The 16948-nt window shown below is 50.6% G+C and overlaps 1 protein-coding gene across 1 annotated transcript; it reads right to left on the minus strand.

The window, feature by feature from the left end:
* Window positions 1-1153: 1153 nt before the first annotated feature.
* On the minus strand, window positions 1154-9356 carry CHI3L1 (chitinase 3 like 1). Its single transcript, XM_021677238.2, has 10 exons — window positions 9252-9356; window positions 8970-8999; window positions 7519-7720; window positions 6925-6981; window positions 6012-6162; window positions 5014-5135; window positions 3428-3551; window positions 2737-2919; window positions 2041-2157; window positions 1154-1799 (listed from the first exon to the last, which is right to left on the minus strand). Exons 1-10 carry the CDS (start codon window positions 9274-9276, stop codon window positions 1659-1661), a joined length of 1152 nt encoding a protein of 383 aa, XP_021532913.1. The 5' UTR covers window positions 9277-9356; the 3' UTR covers window positions 1154-1658.
* Window positions 9357-16948: the final 7592 nt, after the last annotated feature.

Consider the following 16948-nt stretch of genomic DNA (forward strand, 5'->3'; position numbering starts at 1 on the left):
TTGCATTTGGCGGGGGGGGTGGGCAGTGGCAGGGAATAGGGAATGCTTGGCCCCACCAGCCAGAGGTGAAATGCCAGGTCCACCCCTCCCACCCCCAACCCCACGCCTTGCTGAGCCCTTGCTTTCTTTGCCTTCAGCAGGGCTGTGACCTTGGGATCAGTAGCATCTGCCCAGCTCCAGCTGGTTCAGGTTTCAGATATTTCCTCCTTCCCTCCACCTCAGACCAGAGTCAAACAGTCAGGCCAACCTGTGATTATCCCAAGTCACAGATAATCCAAACATCAGAGAATCCACAAATCAATTCTCTTTCGTTTTGGGGTGTGTATTTGGAATCCCTTTGGATAAAGGCATTCCTGGGGCCCTGGGAATTCAACAGAAGCCTGATGAGAGCATCGCCACCTCATAAAGGCTGGAAATTTGTCTGTTCTTCTGAGCCACCCCATCATATCCTCCCAACCTCTTGTCTCAGGCCAGCTTGAGCAGAGGTGCTTTGATCTCTGAATGGGTTGAGGGATGAGTGGTAAGGGAGGGGTGAGCAGAACAAAGGGCTAAGCCCAGCACTAAGATCGTTGACAGACTTCAGGCCAGCCACGGAATGGGCTGCTTCCAAGGTAATGAGCTGCCCCTCACTGGGAGCTAGGGGAGGCTGGAGGGCCATCTCTCAAGCACTCTGCAGGGACTCCAGCCCCGGGAGGCAGGAAGGATGCATGAGATGACATCTGCATTTCCTGCTGGCCCTCAGGGTCCAGGGTTCAGGGCTCTCTAACTTGATCCTGTGATGAGCTCCCACCACCTTCTCGTGGGTCAGAAGAGATGGAGTGTTAGGGTGAAAGGGCTTCTTTATCAGTGCTTGTTAGCCTTCAGGAAACAGAAGAAAGTTTCTTTCAACAAGGAATTTAATTTAGAAGTCTGAATGGCAATGACTTTAATATTTGGAAGGCAATCAGCCATGCTTGGGTTAAGTCCAAAGCGGGTGAATCTGAGCACGCTGGCCTCCCACTGGGGCTCTGTGCGGCTAGGCAGAGGACATGGTGGCCTCATCTCTGCAAGCTCGGGGGTCCCAAGCCTCAGAGGAAGGAATCCAGAAGAGATGGGGGAGGTGAGTCAGTGGGCCTAGTGGGTCCACAAAGATAGACTAAAGCCAGCACCAACACGCTGTTAAGCTCTTGTACTTTATTGAGCAGCTGCGGAATTAGGAAGGGGAAGTAGGACAGGGGACACGATTCCGTTCCTAAGTGAAGGTTTCAAGCTGGGCTTTGCAGAGGGTATAATTAGTATGGTCGCCGTGTCTTGTAGGATGTTTGGCTACTTGGTGATAGAGCTTGCCAAAATAGTGTCCTTTGATAAGGAGGGCTCGGGGGCAGGGAGTTGAAGAAATTCTCCTGCCAGACTTGGGAGTCTGCAAGTATTTCCATTAATCAACAAGTTCATACTAATCCCGAGTCTTACATTGTGATGCCTCACTATCCTCACAGACCCATCTCTACCTCCCTGCCCACCAGGGCTGAGTGTTGTGGTCCTCTGCACAGGCTCCAAGGGAGGGAGACTGAGGCTCAGCCTGGGACTCAGCAGGGCAGGTGATCAGGCTCCTGGCCAGCAGGAGCCAGCAAGGGACAGGGCATCCTTGGCCCCCCTGCTGTGTGCAGAAGAACAGAAGGTTAAGTTGCAGCGAGTGCGTCCTTGATGGCATTGATGAGAGGGAAGCGCAGATCCTGGCCGCAGAAGGATCCCTGGAAGTCATCCAGGTCCAGGGCCCACACCATGGCGCCTGCCAGCTGCCTGTCCTTCAGGTACTGCACCTGGCAGGGGAGGCCCAGAGGAGCAGGGCTGGGTTCCCTGGGCCAGAGTGTGTAGGGCACATGTGCTCTGTGAACCCAGCCCAGCCCTCCACGCAAGGGATGGGATGTGGCCGCTGGGAGCGGGGACACATGTGCTCTGTGAACCCAGCCCAGCCCTCCATGCAAGGGACGGGACGTGGCCGCTGGGAGCAGGGCCTCCCTCTTCCTCTTCGTCTTGAGGCGTGGCCTTGGGGAAGCCTACCTTGCTTTTGACACTTTCCTGGTCGTCGTATCCTACCCACTGGTTGCCCTTGGTGGCATAGGGGACCTGCTGGCCGAGGATCCTATGGACTGTGGCTCCGCGGAGGAAGTCACAGATCTGAGCAGATAACAGGGGAAGGTGGTGTGGGGAGTCAGGCGGAGACCCTGCAGTCACCAGGAGATGTCACTCTCCAAATCTCTTTTAGCTGCTGCTCCATCCTGCGGCCTCACTCCCTCCAGGGTCTGCAGGCTTCATGCGACACACAAGTTTATATAAAACGGAGGCAGATGTCCCAGCGATTGTGGCTGCCTTGGCCCTGCTTAGCTTCTTCCATTTAAATAGAGCTGTGAGGCCTGCTGGTTGACACTGAGGACAGGCCCAAGGCCATACAGAGCAACAGAGGCTAGACTGATACAAAAAGTCTGCCTCTTGGCCTCTGTTCTTTCCTGGGCTGGAAGGAAGACCTTAGCTCCATCACCAGAGGGATATCCCCGGGGCCTAGTGGTGCCTGTACCTGCTGGAGGCTTTCAGCAGCAAATGTCCTAACCTCTCCCTTCCACTTCCTCAGGCATCCAGGGGCAAATGGACATTTTCTTTATGCCCAAAGGAGAAAAGGCAAGAAGGCAGCAGGAATCACCTTCCGCAGGGCTGCTGGTGGTATGGGGGGAATCTTACCTTCTCCCCCAACTCCATTACCTCATAGTAGGCAAGGGTCCCTGCCTCCTTGGTGAACCGGCCTGGAATTCCTGGTCCCGAGACTGGGGCTCCGACACCAGTTTCAGAAGAAGCCAGAGTGAAGCTCTTCCCGAAGGTGGGGATGCCCATCACCAGCTTACTGGCAGGAGCCCCCAGCCTCAGCACGTACCCCACAGCGTAGTCCTGGGCCGGGCAGGGTGGGAACAACGTGAGCAGTTAGTGCGCAGGTGCAGAAGGTTGAGCAATGAATACTGCTGCCTTGACGGGGGTTAGAGGCACACGGTGCACTGGGGATTCCTCTGTCCCTCCGGGAACTGGTCATGTCACTTTAACATGAATTTTATAGTTTCATTCTCAAAAAAAATCCTTTTAGGCATAGGAAGGGATTATTACTATTTGACAGACGCAGAAATCAGGTGATTGGCTCTGGTGGCACAGTGACTCCTGCCTCCTCAGCTCCCAGCCTCTCTCCATTCTATCCCCCTGCCTTCACTCAATTCACCCTCCAGACCACCTTCCCAGAGCCACAGAGCAGGCCCAGACTTTGGGCCTCAGTTTCCTTATCTGTGGAATGGGCGTCATAACCCCCTCTTACAGGATTATACTGAGGAGTAGAGGGGTTGGGGCGTGAGCACTGGCAGGTGGCAGGCCTTGCGGCCCCTCCTGGCCCTCCCTTCTTCTGGGAACTCACAGCGTTGCTGAATCTGTCAGGACTTGCATCCTCCTGGCCTCGGAACAGGGGACTGTGATGGCCTGTGGTCCCACGCCAGGCTCCGTGAAAGTCATAGGTCATGATGCTGATGAAATCCAGGTGTCTGAGGAGGAAGTGGGTGGAGGGTGAGGCAGGAAATTATTAATAGAAAAGCTTTTGGGCTCCCATGTAAGGCTCCAGCAGTACGGGAACAAGGGAAGCAAATGGGCCACTAGCCTGAACTCCAGCAGTCCCCAGTGATCACGGTCCCCATTGCTGGCACAGCTCCCCGTGCCACTCCAGGGTGTGGGCTCAGGGTCCCACAAGGGCACTTCAGTCAAGAATGGGGTTTTCTGTTATGCCCAGCATACGTTTGGGAGCTGCCTCCATCCCACCTTACCCCCACCACTCCTGCCATGCTTATTTTAGTGAAAGCAGATTAAAAGTAGCGTCAACAGACAGCCTGGTGGGGAAAGAGTGGGGCCAAAGGATGACCTGAACCTAAGATGCACTGGGGTGGGAGGAGGTTTTGCACATCGCACCGGTGAGCCCACTGCGGGTGGACTGCATGAATACGAGCTTCAGATGTATGGGGCAAATGATTGACAGCCACCTGTTTCCCACCCTCTAAAGAATCCATTTAATTGAGCACTGAGTTTAGACCTCCCTGGGATCCTAAAGAAAGCTCTAAAGTCATTTTGAAGAGTCTCTGTTCCTTACTCCTGGGTTACCCAAGACCCAGGGCTCTGCTCTTGGGAGAGATGAGGGTGCTTGGCTGTTCCTTGTTTCTCTCAGGCACGGAGGCGGGGTGAGGATAAGGCGTGGGGCAGGCAGGAAAGGGGGGTGCCTGTGTGTGTGAGAGAGCCTTGAGGACTCCCCAGCACTCTAGAAATGACAGCGAGTTGTGCTGCTGTGCGGCCTCTCCAGGGCCCAGCACTCTGCTCAGCCCGGCATGGAGAAAATACCTCGCAATGGTGGAGGGTTTGTATAACTTTTTCTACTTCCCTTTCCAAAATACTTTCATAGTGGCCGGGTGCGGTGGCTCAGGCCTGTAATCTCAGCTCTTTGGGACGCCGAGGCAGGTGGATCATCTGAGGTCGGGAGTTTGAGACCAGCTTGACCAATATGGAGAAATCCCGTCTCTACTAAAAATACAAAATTAGCCAGGCTTGGTGGCACATGCCTGTAATCTTAGCTACTCAGAAAGCAGAGGCCAGAAAATCACTTGAACCCTGGAGGTGGAGGTTGCAGTGAGCTGAGACTGCGCCATTGCACTCCAGCCTGGACAACAAGAACGAAACTGTGTCAAAAAAACCCAAAAACTATAATAGCAACTCTCTAAACTGCTCAACAACAACCCAAGTGAAAAAGGAAGGGCAAGGATTGTAATGCCCCATTTGACAGATGGGGAAACTGAGGCAAGGAATAGGGAAGTGACTTGCTCAAGGTCACACATCAAGGCTTTGGAAGAACTGGGACTGGAAGCCCGGTGTCCTCCGTCTACATGGAGTGCTAGGGCTGGGGGCGGTGGAGAAGCAGGAGTGCTGGCAGAGGCTCTGGGGCGCTGCCTGGGGCAGGAGACTCACTGGGATATCCGGGCAATGTCGTAGCTGCTGTCAATGGTGACCTTCCCCGCAGACACTGCTGCGCTAAGCAGGAGCTGCTCTTTCCCTTGCTGGGCTTCCTTTGCAAATTCGGCCTTCATTTCCTAGATGGGAGACAGGGAGGTGAGAGAAAGGGTCCCAGGAGGCATAAGAGGGGGGCCTAGGTCTCTGCGCACCCCATTCGCTGTGATCCCCAACCTGCCTGGGGCCTGCTGGAAGTGATAAAGTGGCTCATCAGTGGTCCCATCCTCAGGTCACCCGTCCTTTTCCTAAGAAACTGACCAATCTTGTCCCCAGACCCATGCACACCCATCAGCACTCAATGACTCGCTGTCCCAGAGGGACTCGCTCCTGGAGGGAGCATGGGAAAGTGGGGGATCCCTGCTGGCCCGCAGATGACTTTGGGAGAATTTGCCTTTCAGTTTGTGCTTTGTTCTAGCTGGTACTTGAAATCCCAAAGGGAAAGTGATTTCTAGTGGTATCTCGAACAATTTGTTTAGACTCCCCTTCTGCCCCCAGTAACTGGAGATGCTTGGGCTGCCCCCAGACAAAACTGAGTGCCTCTGGACACAGCGCATGCTGGGTATGGGTGGTGTCAGTGTGGGATGGAAGGGTGGACAATGGCTGTTCCACTAAGTGGGTAGTGATGAGTGGGTGCCACACTCAGTCATAACCTTCCACCTCCTAGAATCCCACACCCACCGTCCACCATGGTCACAAGAAGCCTTCCTTGCTGTGGAAGATCTTCAGGGCACAGGGTCCCAGGACACTGCAGCAAGGCCACTGAAGTCCCTCTTTACCAGTCCTCAGGAGGACCCAGCTGAAGTCAGCTTCAATTAGAGCAGCCAAGCTCCTCTAATTCTCCAACCATAGGTGAGTAGGGTGGACCCAGCTGGTCCCTCCTCTCCATGGGAGGGAATAGCTCACTCCATTCCCTCATGCCTGCCCACATCCCTCCCTGTCCCTGACCTGCCCAGCACCTTGATTAGGGTAGTAAAATGCTGCTTGTCTCTCCGTCCAGGGTAGAGCCAGGCGAGGTCCAGCCCATCAAAGCCATGGGTGCGCAGAAATGGCGGCACCGACTGGATGAAAGTCCGGCGACTCTGGGTGTTGGAGGCGATCTTGGAAAACCTAGGATCAAAATCACCCCCGTAGTGTGTTCGACACAGATATGCTAGGTGCTTTGGCCCTCTGGTGGGGTTTCCGGGGCCTGCAGAGCTGGGAGCCTGAGCCACACAGCTTGACTGGGACAGGGGCCGCCTCCAGGCCTGCATGGGCTTTAGGGCCAGGCATTCCTGGTTTCTGAGCCCGCTCTATCACTTACTAGCCAGGCGCTGTGAAAGGTTATACCTGAGACTCAGTTTCATCATCTGTAAAATGGGGACAATTATAACAGCTCACTGCGCTGTTGTAAGGATGACATGGAATCATGGGAAGATAGGGTGCAGGACACAGAGAGAGCACCCAGCACGTGGGTGCCAACGATGGCCATACCCACTCCCATGTCAAGCCCTGCTATAACCCCACCTAAACCAAAGACTCCTCCCAGGCTCCCCCCACTCCTCAGTTTCCCCAGTGGTTTCTCTCTCTTTCCAACCCTAATGGCAGTAGCCCCAGAAGTCCCGTATTTTCGGGCCTGTGAGGTAGTAAATACAGCGTCGGCAGGGAATCAGGGGATCCACCGTGAACTTGCTGTGTGACTCTTGGCAAGTCCCTCTCCTCCTCTGGGTTCTGCTTTCTTTGCTACACATGAGGCAGGCCCCTGACAACCAGTTAGGCCTCGTACCTAACCAGTCTGGAGCTCCTGGACCATACAGTGGGCGGGGGAGATCCAAGCCCCTCACTCCTCTGCCATCATCCCCTGCAGTCCTGCCCCTGGGGACAGGGTCCTACCTTTGAGAGCCAAAGTTCCATCCTCCAACTGACAGGAGGGTCTTCAGGTTGGGGTTCCTGTGGGGCACAGGGAGGTGGGGAGGGCAGGGGTGGAATGAGGTTGTCAGGACACTGGGTGGCCCCATGTCTGGGAGGCCACAGTAGGTTTCCCGCTTTGGGTGTGGCTGGGTTAGGCTGTGGATGTCCTCCCATAGGACCACATGGGAATCCCATAGAAAGTCATACAGGTGGACGTCTGAGGGGTCACAGGCTTCATGGGAGTTACTCTGAGGTCTGCTGTCCATTTTTGTTTTCCCCAGTGGAGAAGACAAGGTATGGCAGAGCAGAGTCGTGGATATTTTCCTGCTCCCTGGAGAGTACCTTAGGGGGAAGAGAGGGTTCCCCTTTCCCAGGGGGCTCAGCTGCGCTTCCATCTACAGTCTGTCATCACCCCAATACTGCCCAGCATCTACTGTCATCACCTCCGCCCATTTAAGCCTCCCATTCTCCAACCATAGGTGAGTACTGTGGGCCCTCGCCCATCCTCCTAGGTGGGGTTGCCCTGCCCTGGGACAAGCCCAGCTGGTCCCTCGTCTCTTGGCAGCCCTGGCCGACCTGTTCTTGAGTGTGTTGAGCGTGTCGTAAAGCGTCACATCATTCCACTCCCAGGTGTCGATGTGATCGTTGCTTATATTGGCAAAGCTGTAGATGATGTGGGTACAGAGGGAGCGGTCAATGGCATCTGGGAAGCAGCTCCCATCGCCTTCCCGGTACTGGGACCAGCTGGTGTAGTAGCAGACCAGTTTGTATGCAGAGCCTGAAGGAGAAGTCTGGGGTGGGGCCCGGGCTGGGATTCGGCCAGAGACCTCAGGCTGAGCCCAGAGCTGAGCACCAATGGGGTGCGGGGGTGAGTGGGGAGGAGTGGGGTGCAGATTATGAGCAAAGTCAGAATTTCTTTTGTTTTTGAGATGGAGTCTTGCTTTTGTTGCCCAAACTGGAGTGCAGTGGCGTGATCTCGGCTCACTGCAACCTCCGCCTCCTGGGTTCAAGCGATTCTCCTGCCTCAGCCTCCCAAGTAGCTGGGATTACAGGTTCCTGCTACCACATCCAGCTAATTTTTGTATTTTTAGTACAGACGGGGTTTCACCATGTTGGCCAGGCTGGTCTCGGACTCCTGACCTCGTGATCCACCTGCCTCAGCCTCCCAAAGTGCTGGGATTACAGGAGTGAGCCACTGCATCTGGCCCAAAGTCAGAATTCTTAAGTGGAAGGAGCTGGTTCAGGCCCCTCTGCCTCTGGGGAGTTCCCTGTCTGGTGAAAATAAGGCTTATTCTGAAAATGCTTAGAAAAGATCAAATGCAGGTGATGAACACATTACAGGCTAAAACCACGGCATTGTGTAGGGGAAGGGTGGGAGCTGGTGAATAAGGGTGAAATGGACTTGGTGCCAGCACAGCAGGCTTCCTGGAGGCAGTGGCTTTGTGGGAGGGGAAGGCTCAAGACAGCTGGTGTCACAGATGGCCCTGGCTTTCAGGCTGGAACCTTTAGGGACCTGCAGTGAGGTCCTTCATCCGTGAGGGACTCTGGCCCACCTTTCTCTGCCTCCAGGTGGGAGTGTCTCTAACTTGTAACCCACCCAGAATGGCAGCCCTGGGCTCCCTCAGCGGGTCCCCACGCTGGGGCACAATATCACAACGGACCAGGAAGTTCTTCCTCGCCTCTAATTCTAATTTCTCCTGCTGCAAACAATGTGGGCGTCACTCATCCACGCAGCTACTGGGCGCTGCTGTACTAGCGGCTCCCACGGGGTGTTAGTCAAAGCCTTCTCTGAACCAGGACCTTTTAAAGTTTCTCATTTTGAGAATTTTCTCACATACCGAAGGGTATAGTATAATAAACATCCATATACTCCTCACTCCAGTTTAGCAAATGTGAATATTTCCAAGCCATGGGAAGCACAGAAGAAACTGGAAAAGTGTTTCCCTGGAGCTAAGGCCTCCTCCACATGGAGGCCTGCGCCCTCGCCACGCCTCTGGACTTCAAGTGGGGGTGGCGGGATTACTTACAGCACTGGAGCAGCAGCAGGACCACGAAGCCTGAAGAGAAACCCAGGGTCAGACGCCTGCAAATGTATCCTACCCTTCCACCCTGCTCCCTCCCCAAAGCAACTGAGACCCCGCCCCACCCGACCCCCTCGTGGTTGCAGCCTTAGTCCCTCCCCTGGCTCTGCTTCCCCTCACCATCTCCCCACTCCCTTAGTCCCCCACCCAGCAGGTTGATGGCTCTGCGGGCTCCCTGGGCCTGAAAACCCACAACTCTGATGGATTGACCTCAGCCAGCCCAGATACCTGTCTGAGCCACCTTCACACCCATTCTGGCTGCTGCAGAGCGGGGCAGTGTGTGGCCTCTTCCCCAGGCCCTGGACTTCCTTTTTATACCTGTCCCACTCCACTCCCCCACGGCCCCAAACCAGCCCTTTTATGGGAACTGAGCTATGTGTCAATGAAGGAATCACGAGGCTGGCAAGTGGAGGCGGGGGGGGGGGGGCGGGGGACGGGGGGGAGGAGAACTATGGTTTACTAGAGGAGGATTGAGAAACCGCAGAGTTTTGAAACTTTGGGTTAGGTCTTCGTGAGGCACCTGCCAGCAGAAGAGCCACCAGGGTGATGATGGGGGGCTTCCGGGAATGTGACTCAGCCTCCTTTCCAGACCTTGCTCCCGCCCCTGCACCCCACCACTGGCGCTTCTTGCCAGCAGTTTCCTGGCTTTTCTGGCAGCCTCTACTTTTGCATCTTCAGCCCTCACTCCAGGCCCCTGGCCAGGTTGAAACTGGGCACAATTGAGTTACATAAGCCATAGTGCCCCAAACAACGCTGTTGTTTTCTTCCCAGGCTCAGCATCGCCCTGCCTGACCGACCCCACCCCCGTCACACTTTCTGTCTGGCTTCAGGCTGGGTAAGGGCCAGAGAGCCTTGGGAGGAAGGAAAGCAAAGAGCCCAAAACTGACGGCTCCCTTTTGGGTCCGTGTCTGCTTTTTTTTTTTTTTTTTTTTTTTAAGCAAATTATGTGCTAATTATTTAGAGGGAAAGCCGGTAGAGGAAGGGAAAATTCCCAAGAATGCTTTAAGCCCTGGTGCTATTTTGCTTCCGTTTTGAAATTCGCGTAAAGATGAGTGAGATAGATCTTTTGCAAGCCCGGTGCTGCGGTGAGGCACGGGGAGGAAATACAGGCCCTGCAGCGCAGCGGCACGGAGCATCTCCACAGAGCATCTCAGATCCAGGGGATCCCCAGCTCTCTCAGGGAGGCACTGGAACCCAAGCCTGATGATACGGCTCCTCTCTGAATCCCTCAGTGATCTCTCATCACTCCTAGAACAAGAACAAAACTCCTTAACAAGGCTCTCTGCCTGATTAAGTCCCTGTTTGTGGATCCTTTTTCTTTTTTTTTTTTTTGACTAAATAACCAGGACAACTCCATTCTTTGCAGGCTTAACATTAATTAATAGGCAGTGAGCAGAAAGTTCAGAACTCCAAGAGCCAGCATGGGTCCAAGGGCTTCTCAAGAAAATACCTTTACTTTTCACTACTGTTAGGTAATGATCAGGTTTGTCCAGGCCGGTTTTGCAGCCCTCTCTCGGTGAGGTCTCCCTCCTTGCTCCCTCTTCTCTCCATCTCTCCCTTTCTCTTTCTCTTTCTCTAAAACGCAACCAGTCCCTTCCTTTCATTGTAAAAGGGGTGGACAAAAAGTGGGTTGTCCAGAATCACGCTCGGTGAATACTAAAGGGGCATAATTTTTTTTTTTGAGATGGAGTCTGGCTGTGTTGCCAGGCTGGAGTGCAATGGCGCAATCTCAGCTCACTGCAACCTCCTACTCCCTGGTTCAAGCAATTCTCCTGCCTCAGCCTCCTGAGTAGTTGGGATTACAGGCACGTGCCACCACGGGCCTGGCTAATTTTTGTATTTTTAGTAGAGATGGGGGTTACACCATGTTGGCCAGGATGGTTTTGATCTCCTGACCTCGTGATCTGCCCGCCGCTGCCTCCCAGAGTGCTGGGATTGCAGGCGTGAGCCATCAAATCTGGCCCACTTCTCCTTTTTAAGATGCCTCTCTCCTTTTGTACCCAAGATGATTGACAGCAATGATAGTGAATGATAGCTTCATCTTGTTCATTTGGGGCCCTGAGAGGAGGACTTCTAATTTCTGATAGTGATATTATGAAGGGGCATGCGAATGCAAAATTTTTCATCACAGAGCACAGGATGTTAAGAAAACACCTTCTATTTTCACTATTTTCCTTTGTTACAAACTATTTCATAGGCTTAGATTGGCCCAAGCCTTCCCTATGCTCCCTCAAGCTCAGCTTATTAATTCCACATTTTCTGTATGAAGGCAGCATTGTCACAACAAATGGCCAAAATACACGTCAGCAGGATTGGCCAAGGGTCCCACGGCTCGCCACCTCCCAGCCTCATCTCAGGCCATGACTTCCGCACTCCCTATATTCCACCCATGCATGTATGTCTTCTTTTAGATCCTTACATTTGCTCTACTGCCTCCCACCACAGGGCCTTTGTATATGCCATCCACTTGCCTGTAAATAACTATGAAAGATCTGAGATTTTATGCTACTTGCAAACTAATGAGATAGCTACAGTTTCATGGATGTTGGCAGAAGACACGAGACTCCTAGATCAGAGACAAAGAACTTTATTATCCATGGCACAGCAAGCAGAAGGAACTTCATGTTTGAGTCAGTTCCCGTCAGCCCCCAAGTTCCACAAGGGCGATGTGGGAGGAGCCCAGGTCGACGCTGTGAATGCCATGAGTTACGTCACAGCAGAGGAATCCCTAGTTTAAGGAACCCAAATCTTTCACGATCAGCAGTGAGCCCTCCTCACCTTGGCCAGCCCAGGTTAAGGGAGACATTGTCTTTGTTACTGGAAGATAAACAAATCTGCCTTTTGCTCTGGAGAGGAACACTTTTTCTATCTTCCAAGGCTGTTTGTTGTACAAACATCACTAAAAAGATTACCTAGAACAAAGCAGCTGTGCCTCTGCCCATAAGCCGTGCGGGAAACGCAGACAACCCGTGGAGAATTACTGCCCGCCACTGCTCTTCTATGGCCTCATTCTTTAGATTGCAGCTCAGCAGGCACCTTGTCTGCAGAGAAGACAGTCTCCAGGTGACAGAAAACCCGCTATCGGGCTGTCCAAACACTTTGTACCTCCCTTCTTAGTACCTCACTCAGTTGTAAGTTTATATGTTTTGTGTGGGGGTGGAAGTTCTATTGTCTACTCCCTCACTAGACTATAAACTCGGTAAAGGCAAGGGCTTGGTCATTTTATCCACCTTTGTAGCTATCCCCAGTGCTTGAGACATAGTAGACGCTCAGTAAAGTACTCACTGAATGAATGAATAAATGAACTAATGATCTCAGAATGGTGTATAACTTCATACTCTTATATTTTGAGTTTAAACCCTGATGTTCTCAACATTTCATCTCATTCAGTAGTTCTTGTTACCCTGTGAAGAACTGACTCAGGAGGTGCCATGAAACCACAAAACAAGCGTCCTGACTAAATTCCCCAAGGCACCACAGTACATTGACGGTGTTCCACCAGTGCTCATGAAGCAAGTGTACTGGACTAGTTGCCTTGCACTGAGGTAGACAGTAGGGGCAGAAAAGTGAGCGGGAACAGAGAGGCAGTCCCTGTCCTCATGAAGCATACAGTCTGGCAAAGAAGTTGGACATTAAACAAAGAATAACAAGTAATGTATTACAAGGAAGGGTTGGTGTTAGCCTGTCCCCTGCTCTCCCCTCACAAAAAAAGTGTGCAAAAAACCCAGGACAGGAAGAGGCTGTTATGTTCCGGGAACCAGAATTCAAGAGTGACTGGGGCATGAAATTAGAGGGAAGGAGCTCGAGGGAGGCACAAGATGAGGCTGCATCAGGAGCCAGAAGGTGGACGTTACCACCACTCAGAAAACAAGTTCCTGGGACCTGGGGCTGGCCCCCGGGGCACAGTGGTTTTGAGGATTCCTTCATTTTTCATGGTGTGTCAGAGCAAACAGATGTGGTGTTGACACCCCACCAAACACTTGAGGAGAACTCTCTCTTTTACGGGTAGTCTCTTCCTCCAGATGATGGACTTCTGCCAGGCAGGAATTCAAATCATCTCCAAATCCTCAGCTCAGTGGTGGTGCTGGCACACAGTAGAAGCTGTCAAAGACCCAGAGGCAGAAACACTTAGAAAAGAAAACAGTTGCTTGTGAAAAGCAGAAGCGAGTCAGACTTCAGAAAGACTGGCTCGTGAAATACAAAACGCAACAGGTATTTGAAGGGGGAAAGAAATAAGCCAAGGTTATCACATTTGATGGAGATCAGCATCATTTTTACCCACAACACATACTCACTTTATCAGCATAGCAAAAATCAGGAATAAAATAGTTTTTTGGGGGGAATTCAATTTTATTTTTTTTGAGACAAGGTCTCAGTCTGTCACCCAGGCTGGAGTGCAGTGGCATGATTTCACTGCAGCCTTGAACTGAGCTCAAGCCATCCTCCTGACGTAGCCTCCCAAAGTGCTGGGATTATAGGCATGTGCCACCACACCCAGCCGGGAATCCAAATTTATGGGAACTAGTCAAGGCTTATTATTTTGGAGTCCCAAACCAGTTAGGATAACTTGTTATTTTTGGCTTATCTCCAGATGCAAATTCTCCCCATCCCTACCCTCAGTGGTACTTGGTCGTGAATGAAGCCAGCAGCGTGAAGAGCTGGGTTTTGCTTCTGTGGTTTTTCTTTCCTTGTGGGCAAGTCCTTGCCAGTGAGGCACGGGTTTAACCATATATGTTGCTTAATAACTTCCTGATGCAGCATCACCAAATCGATATTTTGTTTTATTTGACCAAAATTTATTTCTTTTGGCATAACAGGAGGTGTTGATGAATAAATAAATAGTTTCTCTATGTACGGCTAGCAAAGCCAGAGCCACATGATATTAAGGCTTTACAGTGAGCTTCTGTCTGGAGGCTTTGTAAAACCCCTAGGGCTGGGAAGAAATTACTTTTATGTGTGAAGTGTTCTATCAGCACCATTTTCTCTAAGATTCCCATATGTGTTAATATTTCTAGATTGCCAGGAAATGTAGGTTTTTTTTTTTTTTAAACTACCTCTAAGGCTGGAATACCATCAGCTCTACAGCCATACCAGGGTTTTCTAGAGGACTTCATAGGTGTCATTTTCACATGTAAAATGTATTTTTATTCCTTAACAGTAGCTTATCATATAACAAAAATTCTTTGCTTGGCCAAATTTCAGTTGAGCTCTGAATCTTCTCGTAGGCCCATCTGTGCACATCCTTATAAAATCCAGTTTTAGCAAAGAGCCCTGCTAAGTCAATTTAGCAAGAACCCCCGACCCTCAACATCTGATCACCCTTGACATCTGACCAGGTTCCTTGTCCTCCACCACACCCCAGAGGATGTCTGATCACCCTGGCCTGTCTGCAGCAAGAATCCTGCTAGGTCTGTTTAGCCAGAATCCCCCTTACTCCTGTTTCCTCTTAGTAATTTCTATCCACTGGCCTCCTGGTCCTTAGCCACTGAGTTCCTCTTGGCCATGCTGTGTTCAGAGTTGAGTCGAATCCCCCTCCCCGACTGCAAGACCCTACTGCCCTGGTTTCTGTACCTATCATGATGATCTTGAATAAAGACTTCCTTACATAATTTAACAAGGGGCATTGGATAATGTTCTTCTTTAACACATACTTAATTAAATGGAATTTTGGCATGGTCAATGTCCAATTATTTTCTGGTAAGAAAAAGGACAGATTCTCATTGAATCTATATAAATAATCTACATGATCATAAGCATTCATTCCATTTGGAAGTGGATAAGCTATATTAATTTGTTTGGTTAGGATTTTCCCCCTCAAATTGATAACAGGATATTTGATCATAAAACGTAAAGGAACTTGTAAAAGCACTGATAAGAGGAAAAAACACAATCTCTGCTTCCTCTCTCTCTCATTCAACACAGTGACAACCATCAACACAGGAGACGTCCGCCACCAAATGTGCGTGGGTCTCTCCCCATCAGCCAGCAAGCATTCGCCGTGGACACCTGCTGAGTGTCCTCCAGCTCAATTCTGATGCTCTCAGCCTGCAGATCCCACAGGTTGAGGGCTCAGTCCTACAAGACTGCCGCCCCTTCAGACACCTACCACAAGTCTGGGCCTCCGGAACTTTTGACCAACCAGCTTTGAGGTGGGGTTCCCACACTCACCTCTTTAGGTTTGATTAATTTGCTAGAGCGGTTCACAAAATTCAGGGAAACACATTTGCTGGTGTATTATAAAGGATATTACAGGCCGGGCGTGGTGGCTAATGCCTGTAATACTTAGCAGTTTGGGAGGTGGAGGCTGGCGTTTCACAAAGTCAGGAGTTCAAGACCAGCCTGGCTAATATGGTGAAACCTCATCTCTACTTAAAATACAAAAGTTAGCCAGGCGTGGTGGTGGACACCTGTAGTCCCAGTTACTCGGGAAGCTGAGGCAGGAGAATTGCTTGAACCTGGGAGGCGGAGATTGCAGTGAGCTGAGATCATGCCATTGCACTCCAGCCTGGGTGACAAAGCGAGACTCCGTCTCAAAAAAAAAAAAGGTATTACAAAGTACTGATGCAGAGATGCACAGGGTGAGGTAGTGGGAAGGGGCTCGGAGTGTCCATGCCCTCCCTGGGTGTGCTGCTCTCCAGGAACCTCCCATGTGCTCATCTACCTGGAAGTGCTCCGTCCCCAGTCCTCATGGGCCTTTATGGAGACTTCATTGAGTAGTTGTGATTGACAACCATGTAGAAATGTGACTGGATGAGAAGGGTGTGGTCTAATACTAGCAGACGAAATAGGGAAATCCAGCAAAGCCTGTCTGTTCAGATTCTTATTGGCCTCTTTATGCAGCATTCCTTCCTCCAAGGAACTGGGCAGACTCTTTTTTGAAACAGGAGTCTTAGGACCTATAATCCGACAAGGTAGGTCAGGGGATTTCTTTGTGACCAGAGAAGGGGAAAGATTAGAGTATATTTATGTTGTCTAAGGCCTGCTTCTGAGGCCTAAGACACCCAAACATTAAACACAAGATTGTAAGAAGGGAGTTATGAGTGCTGTTCCATAGACAAGGCCAATCGATACAGGTCATTATAATCTGATCAGGCTGTACAGTGAACTTCCGTCTGAAGGCTTTGTAAAGCCCCTAGGGCTGGGAAAAAATTACTTTTATGTGTGAAGTATTATATCAGTGCTAATTTCTTTAAGATTTCCATATTTGTTAATATTCCTAGCCTGCCAGGAAATACAGGATTTTTTTTTCTCTTCTTTTAAAATGGGTCCTGATGATACATTAGTTTATAATCTATATTAAGATTTCCTATGGGATTTTTTTTCTAATTTGAAAGTTCAATTGAGACAAATTGACATTTAAAGAGTGGTTCCATATGCTGTAAGTATAAAAACAAACACTGGATTTGAAGACATAGGTTGAAAAAAAAAGGTTAGCTATCTCATTAATAATTTTTAGATTGATTACATGTTGCAATGTTAATATCATGGATATATTTGGTCAAATAAAATATATTGGCTGAGTGCAGTGGCTCACACCTGTAATTCCAGCACTTTGAGGGACTGAGGCGGGCAGATCATGAGCTCAGGAGATCGAGACCATCCCGGCTAATATGGTGAAACCCTGTCTCTACTAAAAATACAAAAACTAGCTGGTCGTGGTGGCGCATGCCTGTAATCCCAGCTACTTGGGAGGCTGAGGCAAGAAAATCACTTGAACCATGGAGTTGGAGGTTGCAGTGAGCCGAGATGGTGCCATTGCACTCCAGCCTGGCAACAGAATGAGACTCTGTCTCAAAAATAAATAAATAAGTAAATTAAAAAATATATATATATTAAAATCTTTTAAATAAGAGTGCTTTATTCCAGTTTGTGTAGATATAATATGTTATTAAATTGAGAATGAGAGATAGAGTAAGTTTTTCTCA

Source organism: Aotus nancymaae, unplaced genomic scaffold (assembly GCF_030222135.1).
Source record: "Aotus nancymaae isolate 86718 unplaced genomic scaffold, 86718_ANA_hifiasm-v0.15.2.pri h1tg000039l, whole genome shotgun sequence".
In the NCBI taxonomy this organism is placed as follows: Eukaryota; Metazoa; Chordata; class Mammalia; order Primates; family Aotidae; genus Aotus; species Aotus nancymaae.